Source organism: Polyodon spathula, chromosome 34, assembly GCF_017654505.1.
Source record: "Polyodon spathula isolate WHYD16114869_AA chromosome 34, ASM1765450v1, whole genome shotgun sequence".
NCBI classification, from domain to species: Eukaryota; Metazoa; Chordata; class Actinopteri; order Acipenseriformes; family Polyodontidae; genus Polyodon; species Polyodon spathula.
The window spans coordinates 5,278,537-5,301,911 of NC_054567.1; the positions used below are offsets into that span (position 1 = coordinate 5,278,537).

General features: G+C 39.7%; 1 protein-coding gene across 5 annotated transcripts in view; it reads right to left on the reverse strand.

The window, feature by feature from the left end:
* Positions 1 to 23,375, reverse strand: part of LOC121303610 (DENN domain-containing protein 1A-like) — a 313,333-nt gene that overhangs the window by 237,199 nt on the left and 52,759 nt on the right. For all 5 annotated transcript variants that reach the window (XM_041234403.1, XM_041234405.1, XM_041234402.1 and 2 more), the window contains exon 3: positions 8,222 to 8,265. In XM_041234403.1, the coding sequence (XP_041090337.1) occupies positions 8,222 to 8,265 (44 nt within the window). The remainder of the gene's footprint in view (positions 1 to 8,221; positions 8,266 to 23,375) is intronic.

Consider the following 23,375-nt stretch of genomic DNA (forward strand, 5'->3'; position numbering starts at 1 on the left):
TCAGATTACATTTTTCATACAAACGCCAAGATCTATCAAAGCTGGGCTAGGGGCGGCTGAAATAATGAGGGAGAAAGATTTCTTTAATAAATGCACGGTCGGCTTTACTTCCGGCATTAGAAAAGAAAGGCTTTTTCTCTGTGGCAGTGGCGTTGGTGATTATTCAGCCTGTAAATGAGGAGAGAGAGGAGACTGATGAACTTTTACTACCCATTTGTCTTTAGAAGACAATTAAGATAGAGTAGATCAAAATGGATTATCATACCACGCAGACGACAAGGGCAACAGCCATACATCTTTGGGACTAGTTTTGTGTGTGAGTGCGTGCGCGCGTGTATGTGTGCGTGCTGAAACACCTTTTATCCCTCCTATCTTCTCATCCCCCTCTTTCCTTCTATAAAGGCTGCAGCAGCTTTATGGCTCAAGGGAGAGGGAAAGGCTGGTCATCATTATTCACTCCTGGATGTCAACCTAACCTCTTTTCTCTGTTTCTAAAGCTGAGGCACAATAATTTGACAGATTCTTTTACTGTATGGAACAAAGGACCCTCGGTTACAAAACATCCAACAGGAACAGAGGGGGTCTTCTGATCAAATAATTTACACTGAAAAAAGCAGCACACAAACAAGGAGAGGTGATTAACTGTACCAGCTTTGTTTAGCAGAGGAGGATAAGAAATGCCAACAAACCACCCACTGATGCTCATCTTTGAAGGAAATGTAAAGACATTTACAAGGTAGAGAAATAGAGAAACAGAGACAGAGAGAGAATGCTGCACAGCATTATTTCACTTCTTACTGATGAAGGCACTAGCCAAGACGTTTGTCTACTTAACTTACAGGTTGATCCGATCAGCCTATACCCTGCCACAGATTTTTTAAGCACAGCACCAGCGCATCCCCTAAACGGCACCAGCCACTTATTGTTAGTGGTGATGCTGTGATAACCAGGCGATTCCCCAGTGCTGTGGGGTATAGGTTGATCAAAATCAACCTCACAGTTTATTTTAAATTTTACCTCGTCATTTTGATCATCTTTACAAAAGAAACACCAAACAGGAAAGGGCACATTGTGTAAACAAGACCGTGTAAAAGAACTACATATCAGACAGGGGTGCCATTTAGAGAAAAATGATAGCTCAACGGTGAACCTGGAACCAATGAGAATGATTCCAAACACAACACTAAGGGAAAATAAAAACAACTAAAATGACAGTCAAGGATACTAATGCATGGGTAGAAGCTCTTGCATCGTGCACGCTGATGCTTTCTAAATTGTACCAGTGAATTTAATCACTAAATCACAACCTCAACCATAACCCTAAAGCATATTAAATCAATCAGGAACTCACTGACCACGCTTGTACTGTCTCGGATTGTTCCATTCTATTTAACAAAGAACTTTATCTTAGTACATTTTGAATCCTATCTATATTACATGAAATTGAAGTCAAACTCTTTTACTTCAGTGGATAAATCGTGACTTTATCAGCAATAACAGCAAATACAGCTGTTTGCAAAGGAACCCTACCACTGTACTGTAGTGTTCAGTCTACTACACAATATATAGTGTATACAACACATTGTAATCATTAAAAATGTAATAAAGCTGTCTGCTAAACAGTGCTAGCATAGTTTTAACACAGCAACTTCAATGTAAATCTTTTCATCGCATGCTTCTATTTCCCAAAGTGATGTGGAACTTAAACACCAGTGATATTAAGTGCAAAGTATTATTATCAGGAGCCATTGACTCCTGTTATAGTCTGGCCTGGACATTTCAATGTGTGGCATTAACAGTTGTATTAGGTTTGACTGAAGAAGGACGTGCTTCCTCCTTTGCTCTGCCTTTAATAGTTTGTATGCATGGCTGCAAGCAGGGCACATGAGCAAGACTCCCTGAGGTCATGCTTAAATACACAGCCCAGCTCATTTCAAACACACAGACGCAAGCCCACCTGGGGGCTGGCTGCTGGGACAGATGCAAATGCAGTCCCTCAGAGTAACACAGCGAGTGCAAACTCATTAAAGACCAGACTAGCCTGGGAACACCATTACATCTTCAGAAATATAGATATATCATTAACATGATTAAGCCATATTTCACATGAGACATTTATAAGGTGTTTGTGGATTTAATGCTGACAGATTATGTCAGTGTCACTGGCTACATTCCCTCATACAGGAGCTCTGCAAGAGCATTTAACGCTTGACCTGATCAGTACCTGCACTCCCCTCCTCACCGACCAGAACCTGCACTCCCCTCCGCACCGATCAGTACCTGCACTCCCCTCTGCACCGATCAGAACCAGCACTCCTCTCCGCACCGATCAGAACCGGCACTCCCCTCTGCACCGATCAGTACCGGCACTCCCCTCCGCACCGATCAGAACCTGCACTCCCCTCCGCACCGATCAGAACCTGCACTCCCCTCCGCACCGATCAGAACCTGCACTCCCCTCCGCACCGATCAGAACCTGCACTCCCCTCCGCACCGATCAGAACCTGCACTCCCCTCCGCACCGATCAGAACCTGCACTCCCCTCCGCACCGATCAGAACCTGCACTCCCCTCCGCACCGATCAGTACCTGCACTCCCCTCCGCACCGATCAGAACCTGCACTCCCCTCCGCACCGATCAGAACCTGCACTCCCCTCCGCACCGATCAGTACCTGCACTCCCCTCCGCACCGATCAGTACCTGCACTCCCCTCCGCACCGATCAGTACCTGCACTCCCCTCCGCACCGATCAGTACCTGCACTCCCCTCCGCACCGATCAGTACCTGCACTCCCCTCCGCACCGATCAGAACCTGCACTCCCCTCCGCACCGATCAGTACCTGCACTCCCCTCCGCACCGATCAGAACCTGCACTCCCCTCCGCACCGATCAGAACCTGCACTCCCCTCCGCACCGATCAGAACCTGCACTCCCCTCCGCACCGATCAGAACCTGCACTCCCCTCCGCACCGATCAGTACCTGCACTCCCCTCCGCACCGATCAGTACCTGCACTCCCCTCCGCACCGATCAGAACCTGCACTCCCCTCCGCACCGATCAGAACCTGCACTCCCCTCCGCACCGATCAGAACCTGCACTCCCCTCCGCACCGATCAGAACCGGCACTCCCCTCCGCACCGATCAGAACCGGCACTCCCCTCCGCACCGATCAGTACCGGCACTCCCCTCCGCACCGATCAGTACCTGCACTCCCCTCCGCACCGATCAGAACCTGCACTCCCCTCCGCACCGACCAGAACCTGCACTCCCCTCCGCACCGACCAGTACCTGCACTCCCCTCCGCACCGACCAGAACCTGCACTCCCCTCCGCACCGATCAGAACCTGCACTCCCCTCCGCACCGATCAGAACCTGCACTCCCCTCCGCACCGATCAGAACCGGCACTCCCCTCCGCACCGATCAGAACCTGCACTCCCCTCCGCACCGATCAGAACCTGCACTCCCCTCCGCACCGATCAGTACCTGCACTCCCCTCCGCACCGATCAGAACCTGCACTCCCCTCCGCACCGATCAGAACCTGCACTCCCCTCCGCACCGATCAGAACCTGCACTCCCCTCCGCACCGATCAGTACCTGCACTCCCCTCCGCACCGATCAGAACCTGCACTCCCCTCCGCACCGATCAGTACCTGCACTCCCCTCCGCACCGATCAGAACCTGCACTCCCCTCCGCACCGATCAGTACCTGCACTCCCCTCCGCACCGATCAGAACCTGCACTCCCCTCCGCACCGATCAGTACCTGCACTCCCCTCCGCACCGATCAGAACCTGCACTCCCCTCCGCACCGATCAGAACCTGCACTCCCCTCCGCACCGATCAGTACCTGCACTCCCCTCCGCACCGACCAGTACCTGCACTCCCCTCCGCACCGATCAGTACCTGCACTCCCCTCCGCACCGATCAGAACCTGCACTCCCCTCCGCACCGATCAGTACCTGCACTCCCCTCCGCACCGACCAGTACCTGCACTCAAACGAACACCCGAGGTATTTAAAGTAGGCTACCCAACTAGGCTCCTTCAACCTGGAACAATCTAAAATAATAAATATACTATTTTAAAATAAACATAGTTTTCATTTTGCTTACTTGTAAAATTTACATTTTAAAACAAACATATCCAGAACGCATTTATTCCCAGAGCCCCTTGAAAAAGTATACAACATATTTTACCTGGACATATTTTTTATTAAACATGATCTGCTTTTTCTTTTTTTTTTTACATTTTGACAAACAGACCTAGCAAAGAAAAATTTAGTTACCGTAATTTCTCGCTAGCGGCAGTAACAATATCGTACGTAAATATTGCCCATGCCCACTATAAAAATACAAGATAAAATGAAAAATACATATTTTTATACTGCTCTACTATTGTGGGGCTGTCATAATAAATTACACAGACAGAACTCTACCCATTAAAAAAGCAATAGGAATTGTATTTCAATCCCATTGCACAAGCAGGGCTCCAGTATACAACAAGCTTGGTGTTTCTCAGTATTTAAACACTAAGCAAAGCAGATTCATTCATTCAGATTCATTCCAAACCAAAACAGCATTTGCTTCAGTGCAAAGTTTACACCACTTGAAATAAACCAAAGAATTAGCATAGTATAATAATACACCCAACAAGTCATATTTTCGAAAAAATAAACCAACCGCTAATGGATCATTATTTTGTCCGTCAGCTGCATAGATCCCGTCATGCTGAAATTCTTTGTTTAATTGCTATGCGACTCGCTCCAAATTACAAATTTGTGCAAGTGCTAGTCACAGCTTCCGTTTCCCTTCAGACTGCATCTATGGTAACAGCTGAGCCTTGACAACTAGATTGCAAGTATTTATTTGAAGATTCTTTTTTTTTTTAGTAAACCTTCCAATTTAAAAATGTAATTCTGTGTTTGGTTTATAATGATTTTTCATTTTTCAGCCAGACGCTGAATATCCGACATCTCATGGAAACAGTGTAACGCTGATGTAAGCAGCTGGTCTTTTCTCCTCTGGTTCTGCTTGCAACAACGCAGCTCCAAGACCAACTGCTGAGGCTTCAGTTTGCACTGTGAACAACTTTTTCAAATCAGGACTACAAACAGGATCTGAACATAAAACCTTTAACTAAAAGACTTTTCGTAGGCCTCCGTCCAGACCACTTTGTTGGATCCTGTCTTCTTGGTCAAATAGGTTAGAAGTGCTGCTTTGCTGGCAAAATTCGGCACAAATCTTCTATACCACCCACTTAACCCTAGGAAGGACCCAACGTGCTTCTTTGTTGTAGGCCTTGCAAAGTGCCAAACTGCTTCCACCTTCTCTATCTGTGTCCTAAGGACTCCTCTTCTGAGGACGTATTCCAGGTAACATGCTTCTGGTTTCGAGAAGACTCCTTTGTGGGAATTCCCTGTCAATACAGATGCTTTTATCCTCTGTCGGACGGATGACACATGGGAAAGATGGTCCTCCCAGGAATCGCTATAGATGACTACACCATCAAGGTAAGTTGCTGCATAGTTTTCTGTCCCTTGCAGTACTTGGTCCATTAACCTTTGGAAGGTCGCTGGTGCTCCATGAAGACCGAAAGGCAACACGGTGAACTGGTGAAATCCAGAATACGTTCTACATGCTGCATATTTTTGGCTTTCTTCGGCTTAAGACACCTGCCAACAGCTTTGACAAAGATCCAGGGTGCTGATTTACAGGACTTCTCACAAGCGCTCCACCAGATCACTAATGCGTGGCACTGGATAGGGGTCGAATTTTGATTTAATGTCTTTTAAAGCAATACGGTGTTCCACCATCCTTTGTGTGCCCTGGCTTGTCAGGGGATCCACTTCTTCAGCAAATGAATGTGGAAAGTTTGCTTCTTTCAGGCACCTCTATCTCATAGTTGACTGGCCCCACTCTCCTCAATACCTTGCCATTTTGCGAGAAGCTTGCTTTCTTCAGTTGGTAAAAGTAATAGTGTCTGCTCTTCTGCCTCTAGGGTACGGGACCTTGCAAACTAGTCATACCATCTTTTCTGGGCGTGCTGGGCCTTCTTCACGTTCTCATAGGCAAACGTTGAGATCTTCTCTAGTTGATCTCCCATCTGGAGACATACCTCACAGAACACTCATCTGAGGAGCTGCTGGTGACGCTTCCCAGGGCTCCTTTCACAGGTCTTCCAGAAAGGAGCTTGAATGGCAAGAATCACGTGCTAGCTTGTGGCACCTCTCGATTTTCTAAATCAAATACTGTAAATGTAATGTTCTTAGGGTGTTGCAAATCGTGGTTTATGATTAGTTACTTACAATGTTAACTACATTTTAATGTGCATAAGAGTGAAACCCTGGTTCCCTGAAATAGAAATAAAACCATCAAATTCTGTAAGTGTGCTTTAACCATTTTCCCTTAGGGAAAGTGTGAATTGATCCCTTTCACACTTAACTAGGTATTGCATCAGCAGTCTTGGCCTTTACACTCAGAATGATGCATCCTTGATCAGTCTTTTAGTGTCAAGTTTTCAATGCTTTATATATATATACACACACACACACACACACACACACACACACACACACACACACACACACACACACAATTGCAGCCTTAAGTATTGACACTGTAAATATCTCATTGATGACTGGTGTTTAAGGGGATTTCCAAATATTCCCCTGTTTTTAAACTGTCAGAAATCACTTAAACCGGGGAGGTACTGATTAAAAACTTGGAATTACAAGATGCAATTCCCTGCTTTTACAGGCATCTTCAATCTACAGGCTCTTTTCAGTACCAATCACTGACAATGAGAAAAGCGTCTTCTGAAAGTCTGAAATACTGAACTTCTCCTTGCGTTTTAAGGTCGCTAATTGCTGGCCACGGCTGCAGTTAGTTTGCTGTTTATGAAACAAGCTGTGGTTAATTTAATCTCCATTATTATGTATGTTTATATGCAAAATATTATAAAGCAATAAACTCTGAGTTAGACAGTATTTAATTAGAACATAAAGTTATATGTCAATTTTATAACACAAAAATAAGTTTGAGGATAGTGCAGAATTTTAAATATAACTATAATTATGGTAGATTATCAAAAAGAGAGGCTGTTACTACTTGCAGAGAAAATGAGTCTCTACTAACCTAAGCCTAGTACAGATTTTTAAAAGACCTTTTCACAAATATTTCATCAGCCAGGCACAACCAATTTCAGATTTAACAATAATAATAATAATAATAATAATAATAATAATAATAAAAATAATAATAATAATAAACATATTGAAAGCATTTTCTTAACGTATGCAAAGCTACATGGATAAATATCTCGGGTCATATTGGCACTGTTACAAAATAATTTCCAAAACAACTAAACATCACAGAGCGTATTGTGTTATTGTGTACCTTGACTGGACATCACCACTTAACAAGCAAGTAGCTTCGAAGCTCTTTAAACAGGGTTCACATTTCTTACTACTCTGTGGTGTGTGCAGTCACTCTAAATGTGTTTCTGTGTCTGTTGCTCCAATATTGCATTTCACACCGTTTTTCTCTACATCTCAATGCAACTGGAGCTGCTTTGAGCTTGTCTGAAGAATCCTAAGTGCCTGCACTGAACAGCCTTCCTCCTTCCACTCAATTCATGTGACCTTTCAACTCCTCGCCTACCCTCACTGTATATGTAGGTGGCGCTGGCAGGTCATACGGTCACATGATTTGAATGGAATGCGGAAGGTTGTTCAGTCAGAGAAGCTCAAAGCAACTCAAAGCTAGGTAAAAGGCAGATTCAAAGAAAAATGGTAGTTCAATTTTGGAGCAACAGAATCACTCAGAATGATTGCTAAAACTATGAAATAAAATAGAAATGTTTATATCTATCTATCTATATTATATATATATATATATATATATATATATATATATATATATATATATATATATATATATATATATATATATATATATATATATATATATATATATCTATAATCTATATATATATATATATATATATAGATATATATATATATATATATATATATAGGTAGGTAATTGCTCTTTCAATATATGTTTTTCTGGGAGTACACCCTTTAAGCATTCTAACATATGAAAAATAAATAAATCATCAATCTTGTGACCCATGCATTACACTGAACAGGCTGGAGAGGAGTGACTCCCCAAAAACAAAACTGTCCATGCACACAAAAACGCAGTCAATTCCACACTCCGAACCTGGTCGCTGTAGTCATCAGGGAACTGCCGTCGCACCTCAGGATCTGTAAATAATTGACAGATAATATTAATTGGCTTTGGATTAGTAAGCAAGTAGAGTATCACACATTAATATTTGATCAGAAGATGATACAGGGACCTTGGCAGGGGATCCAAAGGGGCAGCTGGGGCTTTTATGCTGATTAGACCAGGAAAGAACCTATTCAAGGCGCTCCCGCTTCGCTCCTCCAGGAAAACTTCTCTCGTTAGCTTAACCCTGCTATCTCACCTGACGCTGCTATCTAGCCTAACCTCCTACTGGCTGAAAATTGCCTGCTGGATGTGCTGCCAGGGAAAAAAAAAAATTCACACATTTCAGCCCTGCTTTGATTGTTATTTTATTAGCTCCCATGTTCAGATGACCTACAGAGATCTGAATGACATCTGTCCTAAACTTGGGATACACTGCAATCCTCTGATGTTTCCACGGCCAGCTTCTAACAGCGTGCCACACTGTTAGCAGAACTTGACTTCGGAATAATAAGCGGAAGCACTACAGGGTTAATTTACCGTGTGGAAATCTTCCAAAAAAAAAATTCTAAGCAATTCCTGCAGGCTAATTAAAGCAGTGCCAATCCTCACACAGCGTGCATGACAACAGTACTCAAGATTTAAGAGGAGAACAGAGATGCTGCTGGAACAGAACATGACAACAGTGCCCCTCACGTAGTATACACTTTCATTTGTTTTGTCAAATTAGTTTTACCGTTACACATTGTTCAAGTGTCTGCCAGTGAAAGGGAAACAGAATGCCTTCATATACTCCAGGAAACACAAATTCGATCACTGCCGTAAATGACAGATAAAAGGGGAGCGCGAGATTTAAGGAGAATGTGCTTTCTTTTAAATTTTGATCATCTAAGCAGTTCGCTCTTAAAAAAAAGTTGTCCTTTAAAGAGAAACTTGGCATGGGTAATAAAATCTGAGTTTTCCTAACATATAATTTCTTCTCTAAATAGCTCTGGGAATCACTTCTAACCACCACACTGTGGTATTTCTTATTGAGGCACACATGCACAGGAGGTAGTAATGTGAAATTGCATTCTTGACAAATGTCTTTCTCAATGTGCAAAATGAGTGAGTGTTCTTCAGTGTATGGAGTGCTGCAGCGGGCAGGATAACGGTGACACTGGTGTACAGTATGGGCAGGCCATGATTCTGACACGTTCGGAGACCACAGGGGTGATATAAACTTCCCACTTTCAAGAAGTCAGTCATCAGGATGTGATAATTGTATACAGATAACAAGCCAGTTTCTCTTTAACATGTCTATCGTATACTAAAGTTCAGGTTTTGATTTTCTTTACTCAGAGCTGTGTTCTGCTCATGAGAAACTAGGTTGAGTTCTGTGACCTGTGTCACAGGAAGCAATAGCAAACCAAGCCCTTCCATCAAGCACAGTGTACTGACAGGATAAACAGGCTTCACCTGAATCAATGTGAAAAACAAACTGTAAAACAACAACACGCCAGTGGCATACATTCCCAGCTGAAAAATCGAAACCAGAGCGATCAATAAAATGAAAATAGAACTAGCAATGAAATGTTTAAGCACAATTTGTTAAGCGCTTTTCCAGACACATACAAAAAGGCAAGTGTAAATGCTGTCAATAATGCTAAATAATGTTAATAACAAGAGTGACGACTGGAGCAGCGGTTCTCCAGATATATGCATGTGTGCCAAGCAGATGGACGGCTGGACAGACAGACCATCTCAAATACATGCCCTTTGCAGGGGATCTCATCCCTACTCAATGGACAGAAACATTCTTTATGTCTTAAATAGAAACCAAGCACACAAAAACAGTAAAGTTTATCTTTTATAGCAGACCTGTAGAAAGAGTTCTGCTCTTACTCTTCTTAGTGTCTGATGACTGGCATAGTGAAAAAGCAGTTCATTAATAATGACTTGAGGGGGCCTCGCTGAGCCTAGATATTTGACCCTCCCCTGCCCCTTAAACACATTATTAATGAGTAGTTCTTCTCTTCAAGGCATCAAAGGCCAGCAGGAGTAAATGCCAAAGAAGTAAATGCCATGTCTTGTTTTATTTAAAAAAAATTCAAAATCTTTGTAACATGAAAAACCTCATACATTTTTATAATCTTATTCAAGTATATATGTCAAAGTGGATTCACAGGTACACTGCTAGCTGTGTGATGGTTCACAGTAAATATGAGCCTGGTTACTCCTGCTCATCCCAGTTCACCTGAATGGGAAGATTATGGTAAAGGCAATCAACTTCAGTGCTGAAGACTTTCTTTTTTTTTCAAAATCAGGTAATTATCGGTAGGGTAGGCTTATTTTTTTTTAAAACCTCATGTAAAAAGAACCGATTTGACCGGTTCTTTCTGGACAGCACAAGAGAGTTTTTAGCTGTTGAACAATCCCAAAAGCTGAGCTCAAATCAAACAGCAGCACAGACTGGAGGGGTGCCTCACAAGACAATACAGTAAACAGGCCCTGAACAAGGTCAAGTGAGGGAAGTTTAAAGGCAAACAAACACAGTTTTTGAAATCTTTGTAGTGTTTTACAAGTTCAAACCTCAAAACCCTAATTATGGGGTCATTCCACGGCAGCCATCAACAGTGTACAAAGGAGCAAAATGAACACAAATCATGACAACAAAAAGACTTGTGTTGCCACTTTAATTAGGTTGTGTGGGCCTGCGCCAGAGACTACAATCTGAGCCTTAAATTATAATACAACAATAAAATTATATTTACAATGTGCAGAAGGCTAAGACTTTAATATAGCCATCAATGGCCAAAATAATGAAACTCAGTTGAAGCATATTTGTACTTCTGCCGAGTTATTTTTATGGACTCTTGTGTAAAAACTTCCCCCAGGCTGCTGCTGCTGCTGCTGCTGTCTCTAACTCCTGTTCAGTGCTGCTGTTCAGTTAAACAAGCGCAGTTCAATGCAGCAGCAGCACATACGGGCAGCAGTGTGAGGATAATATGCATGCATGGTCTGCTTTTAAACCACTTTCCTTCACATACATGTAAACTACAACTCATTTCACCAAACTCACTGCACCCCTGAATGAGCACCCACTAGAAACACATCTGCACAAGCACACAGTTTTGAAAAGGGTATTTTTACTGGAATAGTAAAAGTACCATGCATGCTAAATTATTATTCAAGCAGAACAGCAATAGCTAATGATAACTAACGTATGCATTAGGATATTAAAGAGGTAAGAAATTAACTGCAAAGTTGTCTTCATTTACTTTTGCTTTAATTGAACAAACTGCATTTAACAAAATATTTCCTTTTGCTAACATAAGGCATGCTGTTTTATTCTGTCTGGCTTGCATTTTTGCCTTATTAGTATGCTTCAGTTTCCCCTTCCTCCTGTACTACAGTATAATGTCGCACTTGGCTTACTCAACAGGAATCTGCGTATGACAAGCCACATGGTTATGCTAGCTATGCATGTTCAGCCTGATTTCAGTGCTCCAAAACTACTGTTGTGTCTCGCACTGCCTTTTGTTAATAGCACCGTATTATGTTCAAGAAAACAGACATTCCTATACCCTGCAATAAACCTTCCTGCACTGTTGAGCTCAGTGTTTCTTATTAAAATGTAACAGGTATTTCAATAACATATATTCCTGCCATGGTAGTAAATTCAAATTAGAGCCATCAATAGACTGACATTGAAGCTGAGGACCATGACATATCTCAGTATTACACAACAGTATAAAATAAGCAATTACATGTTTAATCACAGCTTGCATGGAAACTCCAGAGAGGGGTCAGTGTTGTCTGACTGACGGAAATTAACGTATGGTTTTGCGAATGGTTTTTTTTTTTTTTTTTTTTTTTTTTTTACCCTGTCCCATGACAAGTTGGTGGTGACTGCCAGAGAACCCAGATTATTCAGTTTCCTATGAGGGGTGTTGAACCCGGATTATTCCGTTTCCTATGAGGGGTGTTGAACCCGGATTATTCCATTTCCTATGAGGGGTGTTGAACCCGGATTATTCCGTTTCCTATGAGGGGTGTTGAACCCGGATTATTCCGTTTCCTATGAGGGGTGTTGAACCCGGATTATTCCGTTTCCTATGAGGGGTGTTGAACCCGGATTATTCCGTTTCCTATGAGGGGTGTTGAACCCGGATTATTCCGTTTTCTATGAGGGGTGTTGAACCCGGATTATTCCGTTTCCTATGAGGGGTGTTGAACCCGGATTATTCCGTTTCCTATGAGGGGTGTTGAACCCGGATTATTCCGTTTCCTATGAGGGGTGTTGAACCCGGATTATTCCGTTTCCTATGAGGGGTGTTGAACCCGGATTATTCCGTTTCCTATGAGGGGTGTTGAACCCGGATTATTCCGTTTCCTATGAGGGGTGTTGAACCCGGATTATTCCGTTTCCTATGAGGGGTGTTGAACCCGGATTATTCCGTTTTCTATGAGGGGTGTTGAACCCGGATTATTCCGTTTCCTATGAGGGGTGTTGAACCCGGATTATTCCGTTTTCTATGAGGGGTGTTGAACCCGGATTATTCCGTTTTCTAAGGGGGGGTGTTGAACCCGGATTATTCCGTTTCCTATGAGGGGTGTTGAACCCGGATTATTCAGTTTCCTATGAGGGGTGTTGAACCCGGATTATTCCGTTTTCTATGAGGTGTGTTGTTCAGTGTGAGACCTTACTGACACAAAAAATGGCGCTGCTATAAATGTAATCACAAACAGTTTTATGCTACTACATTACATTTGCTTGTAAATATTTTAATTGTAGAACAGTTACATTCGTATACTGGTCAAGTTTAATTCTCCGCACAAAATCAATTACATGCTTCCCCCTTTTTTCATAATTTAAAGGTTATCAAAAGAACAACAATCCAGTCTGAGTGCTTAGTAAACTGGTAGCACACATTGCACTAACACTGGCAATACCACTACTCTAGGTAAAACTGTATTTTATTTTTAAATTGCTAAAGAAACTCCAGGTAAAAAGCATTATCCAACCTAAACACAATGAAGTGATTTTGTGGTACTGTGTAATAAATATCTATACTTCAAGCAGGAAAAAAAGAAAAAGCATTGTCTTTAACAGCTGCTCTGTCTCTCCAGTGCCAGAAGTACTTTATAGCTCTGTGTTATAAAAAATTCATCAACTGCTGAAAAAGGTCCTTTAGTTGAAAGGTATTGTGTATAAATGTGCTTTGTGTGCAGTTCCTCTCAAGTAACAGAAGAATTTTCTTACAAACAGCATCAGCATGGAGTATGTACAGAACCGGCACCCCACAGCTCAGCAAACCGGCTTTACATTTTGTGCCTGGCAGCCGTCCATGTGAGTGTCTCTCTCGATTACTATTTTTGTTTTACATTGCGTCAGCTTTATTTCATTGACTTTTAAAGGTCTGGGGACATTTTATAAAAATACTCTGTACCTTTATTTGGAAAATAAGGTACACTGGGAAACTATGATTCATTCGAAAATGCACAGACCCTCCCCAATTCCTTTGGCTCTGATTCAAGGGAAAATTACAATTGCAATGCTGAGGAGAAAGCAGGCAAACCAAATCTTGTAAAGTTAAAAATACCTGGGTACAAGGCCTAGACTGCATCCTGTGTATACAGTCTTATAGTGACTGCAATCCTGACTTGGCAGATAACAAGTTCACATGAAGACTGAAAGAGTTACAACCGAGGCAAAGATGCTTCGTTACTGTTATCAGCATTAATTGATTACTACATTAGCCAGCCTGTACCATAAACAGCTATCCTTTTTGTATTAGTAACACAGTGATGAAAGAATAACTTAAACAGTACACTTACTGGTTTCTGAAGAAATCTTGTACATTTATTAAGCCATCCTGAGAGTCATTCGCAGACTTATTCACAAACACAGTACAGCTTTCCTCAGAAGATTCATAGATTGAAATGAAGGAAATATCTTCGAAAGGTTGCCTTTGTTGTTTTTTTTTTTTTTTGTTATTGCTTTTCTAAGTAGCGATGACATATAAGTGTGGTGTGCACAGATATTTATTTTGCAGGCAGATTTTCTGTCTTTGTTTTATTAGCTCAGACAGGTTTGAACACCGGTTTGACAGATGGATGGCAGTATGTAGACTCCATGTGCTGTCTTGGTTCCCCGCCAGGTTTCACAAACAGCTGACTCCACTGTGTTGTGGTAGAATATGCTGGATATGATTGCTTCTGATCTACAGGACTATAGTTTGTTTGTATATAACGGTCGACAATACTCATGTGCCAGCTTATGGGGCACTTGTTGCCCGTTTTACCCCACATACACAGCTTGCTTACTAAATGACTTTCCCTAATCTATAAATACTCGTAACTGTTCTTGTTGGAAAACATGGAACGAGAATTGATTAGCAGTTTGCTACGCATGCAGGCTGGCATGAAAAGAGACTAACATTGCAGATAGCAGACTGTTTGGTTCAAATTACATGTACTGCTAACAACTGATGCCATTGACTGCAAGCTACAACAGCGCTGTGGACCAGAAGGGTCCAGCCTCTAAGACTTCTGGAATGCCTAGCATTGACTGCTGCTGGACCCAATGGTCTCAGGGAGAATTCAAGATAATGCCACTGGACTCAAAGGTTCTGTTTTGTTTTTTGGTCCTACAGATTTTTATAAAAGTTGGGTTCTATTTTAATGGTCTAAACAATGGTGGATCTACCCACCTCCGTTCTTTTGCTCAATGTATTATCGATTCACTTATTAGCATTCCTCTGTACAATAAAGTCAGTTTTATACATTTTACTATGGTGGTACTAAGGCACAGTTTGGATAAAATAGACTCCACACGCCTGTGTCCTTTTTAACTAGAAAACCATACTTGTCAACACATGAACACATGGTCCATGTTAGACCATTTTTACATAATAAAAAGATTCTTCAACCAACATAAGTCAAAAACACCAGCTCCAGCCCATACTGCAAACCGGCACCATAAAAACCAATGAGCAGAGCTTTGAAATTTGCCGTAAACCACTTAATCTCATTTCTCAATTCCACGGAGTTTAAACCAAACCCTTTTTTTTAAATAATATATAAAAGGCCCCTCTCGGCAGGCTAGCCTAGATGTTAATCCGTGCTGTAACCCGATTCGATTTTCCAGATGACAGGGTGGGAATATGCCACAATGAAGCACATCAGCAGCCACATACTGCTCTTTTACACATCCCCGCTCATTTACAGTTTACACACTTTGGTGCACTCATTCCAAGACACAGCCACTGAAGAGACCTGAATAAACAGTCAGCACCTACATCGAATCTGCTGCCACAGAATGCTAAATACAGAACAAGTGACCATGCCATGAAACCCACCAAACAGCCCCTACCAACACTTCAGTGTAAAACTATGGCAAGCCAAATGATCCTTTAGAGTCCCCAAATTCATTTATATCTCTAAATATTTAGAGATATCTCTAAATCATTTCCAGATATCTAAACTACTTTGAGGTATCGAAAATGGAGTTTTGATTGAGATATCGAAAATGCATTTTCAGATGTCTTTAAATCATTTAAAGATATCGCAAAATGTTTGAGATAGCTTTTAATTATTTTCAAATACCTGAAATTCAAATTTAAGATCTCGAAATTACTTCCTATCTATTTTAAGATATCTCAAATACATTTTAAGATCTCTAAATAACTTCCTGTTCATTTAAAGGTATCTCTAAATGGACAGGAAGTCCATTCAAAACAGAGCACTTTCACAGGAAGTCATTTAGAGATATCTTGCAATGACTTCCTGTTAATTTCGAGATATCTTTAAATAATTTCGAGATGTGTAAGTTAATTGTAGACCTCCATTTGATTTTTAGATCTCAAAATGAAATTAAGATCTTCATTTACAGATATCTCAAATACATTTAAAACATATCTCATGACATAACTTTCTTCTGTATTGATTTAAAATGTAAAACATTGTTTCCAGAAGCTTGGGACATGTGAAGCAGAATTGCGGCAGGTTCTCTGCATTTCTAAATGTTGTTGTTACAAATGCAAGCCCCAAGCTGTTTCATTTAGCTTTAAAATGTTTAAGAGGGGGCCCAGCTGTGTATTTTACTCAACTTCCACATTCCACTTACAAATTAGTGACTATTTTTAAAACTGAGCTTTTCTGTTAAACGTTCATAAATAAACAAACAAATAAAACTTCTGAAGCAGAAAAGCACAGAAAGCAAAATACACTTTAAAAACACTGTCACGGTGTCGAAGACAAATGTCTTTTACTCACAAATACAATATTCTACTTCAAGGCCTTCATATAATAACGTTAATGATTGTCTTTTTGCAAATTAAACTGTTCAAATTACAAAAGTTCTAAAACGAGCATTCCAAATCCCACCAAATATCAGTGAAAACAATACTTCGTCTTTCATTTTTCAATCATTGTCTTTGAGAACTTCAGTTAAATCACCTGGTTTTGAAACACCATTCACAGATCTCCGGAAGCTATATTTTAACAATGTCAAAATTAGCAACTGATCTTGGCACTTATTAAAATGAAGATCCTTTTTGAAATGCTTCTTATTGACCCTCACCAAGTATCCTGCTAAAATGCAGCCGTTTGGATCATCATATCTGAGGAACACATTACAACCCAGAAGGTTGTCTGGAGGGAAGTTTGTAATGAAGTTATACAACTTAACTAAATCAAATCTAATCTTTCTGAACTAAGCTGGATGACAAAGCTTTAGTTAAAGCTAACCTGTCTATTTCAATGTAAAAAGTAGCTTCACATGTAATTGAGCATTTCCATGCTAAAGGAAACTTCACATATGTGTAAATGTTTGAGTAAACTGACAAGTTGCAGGTTGGTTTCTTTGAGATTAAATATTAAAATTAGATAAAACACTCGCTGCAGATATAGTGTAGATAATTTTGTCTGAAAAAATGAAGCTGAAGAAATGTTATCTGGACATGGAACCCATGCCCTTTGACTTCTGACTGAAGAGAATCGTCATTTTGCATTACAGTGTTGTTATTGATCTATTAGTGTTGGTCCTTCATGTTGAGAATGTGATTGTGGTTAGGAAGTATTACTTTTATAATTATTTCGTGGATCACACTTTCCATCCCTCTGGATTAATAAAAAATGGTACATTTCTTGATTTTTACAGCAAATCTGAATGAGATTCATGAAGCACGTGTTTCAGTGTATCTTGCAAAAAAGCTGTACGGACAGAAGCATATGCCTTTCCATGTAACCATGGTAGTAATAATAATAATAATAATAATAATAATAATAATAATAATCCGCTTGTTGGCAAAACTTATCTTCACCCTTGATCTATCCTATTTATTGGTGGTGTTATTTATATTATGGAGAAATGTAATTCTCTCTCTGACTGTAGTAACACTGTTTTTCCAGAAAGCGGTTCTCCGCCCACAGTAGCTTTAAAAACAAAACTGCAAACTAAAAACTGACTAACTTTCTTTTTGTAAATGGACAGATTAAACTACCCCATAAAATGGGGTAAAGTGAACTTGTATCTTTTGAAGTATTTGCTAATGAAAATGCTTATACATACAGGAGTTTTAAGATTGCTAACAATTAGTGATAGGCATGGTGCTCACCACTGAATTTAAGGAGTGCAGGTGATGCATGTCTGCTTGTTCTCTGTGGCACGCTGTCGTCTGTGTGGAAAGGGGAGCGGGGGCCTGAGGCTGATGCTCTTTCGGGACGCACTTACCTTTTCCATAGAGGGGACTTGTAATCTCGTTTAACCCTATTTTAATAAAATTACCAAGAGTGAGACTGAGTTTATATTGAAGTAAATGTGAAGTAAAGCATTACTGAGTAAATAACATGAAGAAGAAGAAAAATAATCTGGATTAATGTATAATTATTATGGGTATTTGTCCAGTAATGGTTTTGCTGGGGGAAGGACCTACCTGAGATAAGGTATCAAAGAGATCAGTATGAGGAGCTCTGGCTGGGCTGGAGGTTAGTACCTGACCTCTGTGGTAGCCTAGGTATAGGAGGATTGTGTTATCTTCCAATGTTGTTTTTTGTTGTTGTTTTGATCCAGGATCAGTGTAAATACTTATTAGTGGAAAGAACAAGCTTACTTTTGTTCACAAATGAAGCATTGGGAAGTCAAAAAGCTTGTTCTCGATTCCATTCAAATCATGTGACAAAGGGACTTTTTAATCCTGCTAGCCAAACTTTCTCTGCTTTTAAAAAAAGAACAATGAGAAAACCTCTATGGCATTCAGCAGTATCCTTGGAAAGGTACTTATTTAAAAAAAAAAAATCATGTTAAAATAAGGCCTAGAGCTTTATACTAAATATTGCACAGTTGAAACTAGCTAAAGGCAATGTTTTTCTTTCAAAGTATTTGTTTGTCTCTGTGTTCAAAAAGACATTACAAGCCTGTAAAATGTAATAAACTTATAATACTCTTAGTGCTGCTGTCTTGCTGTGTCATGCAGTCAGTAACTAATATGTAACTAAGTGTGTTTCTTTCTGTTTCTTCTAAATGAGTCTGTGGGAAGTGATCTTTGATTTATATTTTTGTATTGGGAATTCTACAAGTGCTGTAACTTGGGAGTGACTGCTTTTCAGTTGTTAATAATTTGCATGCAGGGACTGGACACAACATATACTTTTTAGAAAAATCTGCTGTATTGAGAGTTAGGTCATGCATTCAATTCATTTTGGAGGGATGTGTGACGACCCCTCACAAAACGGTCCAAAATGACTTACAGAGTCATCGCTTTTGCACGCTGTAGGTTTTTAAGCAGTGGAAGGCACATTATGTGTTGATTTCCTGAACTTAATAAAATGTAGATGGTATACGAATATTCGTATTTCCTTGCAAATCATTTCTCTTTTTATCAGGTTTGTGCTCACCCCTGCTGGTCACTGGTGTTTTATTGTAAAATTGTTGAGATACTTGTGTTGGAATATTGTTTCAAAATTGTATAATGGAACAAAAATATATTAAAAGGGTTAATGAGTGTTTGGCTCCATATTCATAAAAGCACTCAGATGAAACAATGTCTGTACTCTTCCCATATTTCAAACATTTTCAACCTTCAGCCAGCATAATAAAATGTTGTGTCCCTTTCTCTCTTTAAAACCCCAAATCTACTCAATACTCATTTTCTACAAACTTTCGTTATGAAATATCACTTTTTTTTGCAGTATTGTATAATATTCTTTAGGGTCCTGAAGAGTAGAAGAGAGTCTCTAAAAATCAAATTTTTCTAAGATAGAAAGTTAAGTCATAAAAATTGTGTTAAAAAAGTTATAAAAAAAAAAAAAAATCACAAAATCACTCAAGTGAAACGATGTCTTTTAACTTTCCCAAACATCAATATTTTTCCATAAAACTTTCAGGAAGTATTGCAAGGTCCCTCGAGTCATGCATCTCTTTGAAAACGCTAAGGGGAATACATAAGAATAAAAAACACTTCGCTTTAAAAAAAAATAATTCAAAAAATGATTTTATGGTTTCTGAAGTACTTTATAATGTTCCTTAGTGTTCTTTTTCTAGGAGGAGAGTTAAATACATCCCACTGAAAAAAGCGTGGTCCTTAAAAGGGCTAAAAATGAAAAGAAATGCATTCTGACAAATGAACAGCAATGTAGCCATACGCTGAAACAATCTAAGCATTTTGAGTTAATGCCTCCACTTGGTTTGTTTGGCAGTTTATTTCAAAACTGGAGTATGCACGCTCCAAACAAATTCAGTCCCCTTCTCACTGCAACTAAACTGACCCGTCACACTTCAAACACGCAATCAAAAATAAGGGAAAAGAAACCAACACACAAGTTTCAAATAGTGTACACTGGCGAATCCGCTAGCCGAAACGTTTGTCTACCTTGACCGCCTTAGGGTATACCATGTAGTTTACATCTTGAAATGTCTTTAGGGAATGTAAACAAAGTGCACCGTGTAAGAAAGCAATAAACAAGCAGCAAGGAATTTTCTTTTGCGTTTTTATTTTTTGTAAAGGACTGCCAGGTAAATATACAGGACTGCAGGGCACTTACATGGCTTAAGGTAAATGATTCTGCATGATAAAGAACTGGGAAATGAAAAGCAAAACACAAAACTTATAAGGGATCCATATTATGAACTGACCTTACTTTAGATTTATTTTTACTAAGAAATGCAATCTCACCATTAAAAGAAGTTTGATATGATATTCTGTGCCTGTACTGTTACTTTCCAAAACCAATTACTGCAGAAGTAAGCCAGGTAAGGAGCTTGTCTTTCAGCAAGTCAATGAGGTGTGAAGAAGCAGCACTTAAGATTACTTCCTTGAGTTAAATACAGCAAGGTATTTTATTTCTGAACAGCCTTTCCCTATCATGGCACAGATGCTTAAATGACTGTATGTTTGTTTAGTTTTGTGTGGTGGGGTTAAGACCCCGTCTACAGGTGGTCTGTGAAAGACACTCTGAAATCGCACACAAAGAATGATCTTGGCCTGGCCTAGCCAGCACTGTACCCTTCCACACTGAAGTCCTTAATAAATGCAAACTACAGGGGGCACTGCCATTAGCCAAGAGCAGAGATGCAGAAGGCTCAATGTCAAGCCACTGTTATTTAGATAATCACTCAAGGTGGACTTTCATTAAAAATGGATCAAAAAATGATTTTGAAATTCCAAAATAAATGCCTGCAAATTAAAAACTGTAAATCAGCTGGAACAAATGATTATGGCGTGAATTTATCAACAACATTACTGATGTAATATATTTGTGATACAAAAATGGCTCTTTTTTTGTTTTGCTAGTACTGAAAAAGAATGGAACTACAATACAGTTCGAAAACATTCAAAACGTTTTTGGATAAATTAGTTTCATATCTTCAGTTTCATGGAAATTGTCGGCGCCTGAGTATCGCCCACCACCGAGATTTGTTTTGCAAAATAGTTGTTTGAGAAATGCAACCACATGCCAGAAATAAATAAATAATAGATTTTATATATATATATATATATATATATATATATATATATATATATATATATATATATATATATATATATATATCATCACAATCATTCATTATTATTATGATTGCCTTGTAAATACTGCATTTCAAAATAACAAAATGTTCAGATTAGCTGAATAACTTTGAAAAGTCTTCATGGTTGCCATAAATACTTTTCCTGGATTGAACACTCTTAAATGTACTTGTGTCTGAACTGTAAAGGAATACCTGAACATCGAAAACATTGCAGCTGATGCCTTTCAAATACTGTTCCACGAAAAAAGTTAAGCAGGTATTTCATATATTTTAAAAGTTCCCTAACAATCCTATTAATACATATTTTAACATCCATTTAACTGATGTCAGCTACTTTTGTACATGTCCAACTACTAAAATGTACAGAAATATCTGAAAGTTCAAGTAACTTTAATTTCTTACCTGTATTGAATTACTGTGATAACAACTATGTGTTTATTTTATATTGTCATCTCAAAGCATGTTAAGTACACAAAGCCAAAAAAAAAAATAGATAAGCTATGTGTTATCATTTAAACGCAGTAAAACACATAATCAGAACGATTAGACTCAAACACTGCTGCTGGCAGTGCCGAGCCACTGAACACCTAGTGCCAAGAGGCTTATGAGAGTGTGTGCTGGCAATGCGATTCAAACACACCGCCTTTACAGTACAAATAACAAGTGGCTATGTGGACATGTTATAGAATCGCAAGTTTATTAATGAAGATGCACCCTCAAAATGAGATGGAAAAAGGGGAGATGACACTGACCCAGAACCTGCCACTTTTACCAGCTCACACTGCTAATCAAAAAAATAAAATTAAACCTTTTTCATAAAATTTACCTACATACCCTACTTTTTTTTTTCCCAGCATAACCAGAACCACACATACTTTTACATCCAAAATCCTACAAGTTATATTCTACTTTTCATGGGTTTTTTTGTTTTTTTCGTGCGACGAAGAGGGGGTATGTTGTCCCTTGGACCAGTTTTTCCAAAATTGCACACCCTTTCTATTCTTTGTGAATGCAAACTGTGTAAAGCAGCTGAAGTTAATGTGTACCAGTACTGAAGTTCAGCATGTCAAACAATGCCCCATACAACACTAAAACACATTGTTACTGACATACATTTATCTACCAATAGTCATGGATGTTGGCTTTTGTAAAAATCTCACGTTAAAAACCAGTACAAACTGAAAATAATCTTTCAGAAATGTACCCTATGCAGCAATACATCTTTAGCAGTGCATTTTATTACTGTGTGAACAGATGTTCTAACTGCGCTATTACTTTTAAAAAAGGACAAATACAATCTAACAGGGTGAAAGTTCCAGCTCTATATCTGATTTAACAGATGGTTATATAATAATAATAATAATAATAATAATAATAATAATAATAATAATAATAATAATAATTATCATTATTAACCTTTTTAACCACAAAGCAGGAGGCTCCACTGTGGGGTACCACCACACAGTAAAGCTAAACCAATGCCTAGCTTTAAAAAGACCAAAACAAAAGGGAAGCAGGTAAATACATGTGAACAGAATCTCTCTTCACCCCTCTGTGAGCACATCTCAGTGCTGACCTGAACACACTCCAATATGCTGTCCACTGGGGGCAGAGTCAAAAGCACTTGGGTGAACCAGTGCTCCCAACTACTGTTTCAGAAATGAAAACTGAGATGCAAAGTCCAATCTCATCACAAGATTCTTATTTATTTAATTTATTTATTTTGCAATATTTATTGCAATTTATTTGGCCTTTTTTTTCCAACTTCCTGATCTTGGCAAGTGTTTCCTTTAGTTCCCGATGTTCCGGGAGAAAATGAATTGTGATTTTGTTTTCTAGAAAACTTGTTTAGCTGGGATGATGTTTGCCTCCTCTCTGATCCTCTCGTGGCTCTCTTTAGTTTCCCTCCCCTACGCCGTGGTTGCCTGGCGACAAGCCAGTGGGAATAGCAGCAGCTGGCAAGGCACTTCCTTGACCTGAGAATGTGTGAGGAGCAGGGTACCAGCATTTCACACTGCCTTGCGAGTGTGACGATACCCAAGCTTCAGGAGAGAAAGGGAAACTGGGAGGGGAAGTTGGTAAAGTAAAGCAAGTTAATAATTGCAATCTGGGGTACAAATGAACTTGGAGCGA